Source organism: Triticum dicoccoides, chromosome 5B (assembly GCF_002162155.2).
Source record: "Triticum dicoccoides isolate Atlit2015 ecotype Zavitan chromosome 5B, WEW_v2.0, whole genome shotgun sequence".
Lineage (NCBI taxonomy): Eukaryota > Viridiplantae > Streptophyta > Magnoliopsida > Poales > Poaceae > Triticum > Triticum dicoccoides.
In genome coordinates, this window is record NC_041389.1 from 556,997,297 (window position 1) to 557,000,518 (window position 3,222).

A 3,222-nucleotide genomic window follows, 5' to 3' on the forward strand; every position below is an offset into this window, starting at 1 on the left:
GAAAAAGGAGGATAGACCCCTGCCTCTGTATCGGAACGATGGATGCAGCCATCTTATTAATTATTCACAGAGGCCATACGAAGTAATACATCAGTCAGCCTGAAGCCACCATCTAGGCAACGCCTGTTGCTACTCCTATCCCATTGATGAAGGTGTGCCGAATATCAGGGCCTATTACAACATCACACCAAACCCTAACATCTAAAGCTAGATGCCCCAACCCAACCACACATCGGGACTGGGTCCCATACTGGACCGACGCACTCTTAGAGGCTGCCGCCGCCATCTTCCATCGATCCATCTCCAGAGCAGAAACTGACCCATCGACCTTGTCTGGCTTGCCGTCGACGCCACCACGGCGCCAGGCAACTCCACCATCCTGCACGTATCCGAACACACGCACCCGTCGCCGAACCTCCGCAACACCATGCCACCAGGATCCGCCGTCGGCCTTGCGGTGGATGAGACACCGCTCTTCCGCTTGTCCCGTCCAACTAGCACTTGCTCCAAAACGATGCCCTCAGGAGGAACAATGACAACAAAGGTACCATCATCGTCCGATCCGGTAGATCGAGATCTATGGTTTCCTCTGGAGCATCAGAGTGGGCTGCCACGACTTGCAACAATGATGGCTCGAGAAAGGAACGACATCATAGATGCCGCCATCGTCCGTCATGACCGAAGTCGGTGCGATTTTCACCGGAAGTCGCATCCCCCCAACCTCGCAGCTGGCTGGAACCGAATGGATCCTCGCTGTGGAGATGAGGGCCGCCGTTGGCACGCCGGTAGGGAGCCTCCAGCCGCCCCTCACCGGTCCTCCTCGCGCCACCGGCCGGCCAAGGCCATATGGAGACGGATCTGGTCAGGACGCCAGATCCGCAGCCATCGGAGCCACCCATGCGCCCGCGGCCGCCACACCGCCAACCATGTAGGTTCCCATCGCCACCGCGCAGCAGAGACGCTGCCCGACTGCCGCCCCAGCCTCCCCACGTGAGACGCGGCCTCCGCCTCATAGGATCTGCCGCAACGACCACCCGCCCTGGATCTGCGGTGCAGGGCCTGCCGCCACCGCGACCCTTCAAATGCTCACTTCCACGGACGTTTTACACCGACACAACGCAGCATACACCGTTTGTCGTATCAGTACAGTTTCTAAGCTACCAGGAAATAGAGCCCTGGGAGCGATCTTGTGTTTTTTTCGTGATGGCCCAGCACACCAGCTCCCCTGCCCGTACAAAGTACTCAACCGACTTCCCTAAAAAAATGTACGCAACCGACATTAAAGAGTCTGGTCAAACTCCTCACCCCGCATGTCTTTCTGCTTTGTGTTTCAAGAGAGAGAGGAGGGGCGATTTGGGGGACAAGGTCGACCACCGGTGCTTGCAACTTGGGTGAGGGTTAACTTGGGCGAGGTGGTTGCTGGAGACAATGATAAAGGAAATATGCCTAGAGGCAATAATAAAGTTATTATTTTATATTTCCTTATTCATGATAAATGTTTATTATTAATGCAAGAATTGTATTAACGAAAACTTGATACACGTGTGAATACATAGACAAAATACCACGTCCCTAGTCGGAATTCAAGCTGAAATTTATTCAGTTGTATCGGATTTCAGAATCACGAGAAACCGGCACTGTTCAAGTACTATGCAATAGCCACTTGAAATGCTCCACGTGTTGTGATACAGATTTTCTGGCCCCGTACCTGGTGGCACGTTGTGGCGTTTCGCCGTCGATCCGCGTGGCATGGCATGTCGGCACAGCCAGCCAGCCAGCAGCCCAGCACCACCACAACTTGTGTAATTAAAGCCTCCTCCCGTCCTTCCTTCCCCGCGACAGAGCAACGCGGCCCCCAACCAAACCTCCTGACCAGCAGAGCAAGAGAGAGGGAGGGAGAGAGAGATCTCCCGATGGCGTCCCGGAGCTGCACCTTCGTGGAGATCCTGCTCGCCGTCATCCTGCCGCCGCTCGGCGTCTTCCTCCGCTACGGCTGCTGTAGCGTAAGCAATCCATCCCCTTCCTCTCCGCGAGGCGATCCATGCTGGATCCTGATATATTAGCAAACTAATAATAGTGTTTATTGGTCTTTCTTTCTGTCTGCCTTGAACAGATGGAGTTCTTGATCTGCCTGCTGCTCACCATCCTGGGCTACATCCCCGGCATCATCTACGCCGTCTACGTGCTCGTCGCGCATGGCTCTGCCTCGGAGGAGAGCGGCAGGGACTACGACGCCCTTGCTTGATATCGTGTAGCACCTCATGCCGTGCGAATCAACGTCCTGTGTGTGTGTGTGTGTGTGTTTCCATCTGCTGCACTGTGTGGCGTGCCTTCTTTCTATATCAGTCTGTAAATGCTGCTTAAACCGTGCTCCGGTTTCCCCGGCCGTCCTGTGATTCTCATACAACCGAATAAATTTCAGCTCTGAAGATTTTGCCCACTAGTTTACGCCAGTCGGTGAGCAGGTTTGTGTGACAAACAGGAGTTGCGATATTTCTCCGATCGGACTTAATTGTGTGTGCTATATGCTTCATTGCTGGAGCAGAGATGCTGTCGACTCTCTCATGTCCAAAACAAACCGCCGAGACGTGCTTTTGTTTCGGCATGCTGTGGACGTGCTGACAGCCTGAAAGGATTGCTGCCACGCCTGGGCTGCGGCGAAGCAGAGGTTTGCTTGTGATCTGATCTCATGTGATGGCTGGATGGGGCATCCGTCCAGGTGCGGCTCGTCGTCGGCTACTAGAGCAGGAGCAGCAGGTGGAGATGGGACGGCGGGACGGCTCGTCTGCGGCTGGCGCTGCAAGCACGCTGCTTTACATTTTGAGGCGGAACGATGTTCGGCGGCACTGATTGACCCACTTTGGTTGGATGCCGCTCTATTTAGATGCCACGACATCTAAACAGCCTTCTATGCTACCAAATCAATCCGTGTAAACTGGTTTTACCCGTTGACGCACGCTCGTTGCTCTCTGATTTGACTCATTCCCTTCGTCATTCTACGCAACAGCCTCTGTTCATATGGATGGGTAAAGAGGTAATAACATAGGTGGTGCTCGAACTTGCCACTGGGGTCCACTTTAGTGCCTAAAAACTTAAAAAATACATCGAACTGGTTCTAAAATTTGACGCGAGTGTGCAAATACGGTGCTAATGCCATTCATAGACGTAAAGGGTGCTGACCGTAGCACAGTATTTGATTGGCGTGGCATAGTATCCACTTGT

The 3,222-nt window shown here is 53.7% G+C and overlaps 1 protein-coding gene across 1 annotated transcript; it reads left to right on the forward strand.

Moving 5' to 3' along the window:
• The first annotated feature begins 1,821 nt into the window (after window positions 1-1,821).
• On the forward strand, window positions 1,822-2,443 carry LOC119311585 (low temperature-induced protein lt101.2-like). Its single transcript, XM_037587239.1, has 2 exons — window positions 1,822-2,003; window positions 2,114-2,443. The coding sequence occupies exons 1-2, from the start codon at window positions 1,914-1,916 to the stop codon at window positions 2,243-2,245; spliced, it is 222 nt and encodes a 73-aa protein (XP_037443136.1). The 5' UTR covers window positions 1,822-1,913; the 3' UTR covers window positions 2,246-2,443.
• Window positions 2,444-3,222: the final 779 nt, after the last annotated feature.

What these genes read in the sequence shown, in the direction of transcription:
- LOC119311585 (XM_037587239.1), top strand. Translation starts at nt 1,914, where the DNA reads ATGGCGTCCCGGAGCTGCACCTTCGTGGAGATCCTGCTCGCCGTCATC. An exon ending in TCCGCTACGGCTGCTGTAGC is followed by an intron (nt 2,004 to 2,113) that starts GTAAGCAATCCA and finishes TGCCTTGAACAG; the next exon opens with ATGGAGTTCTTGATCTGCCT.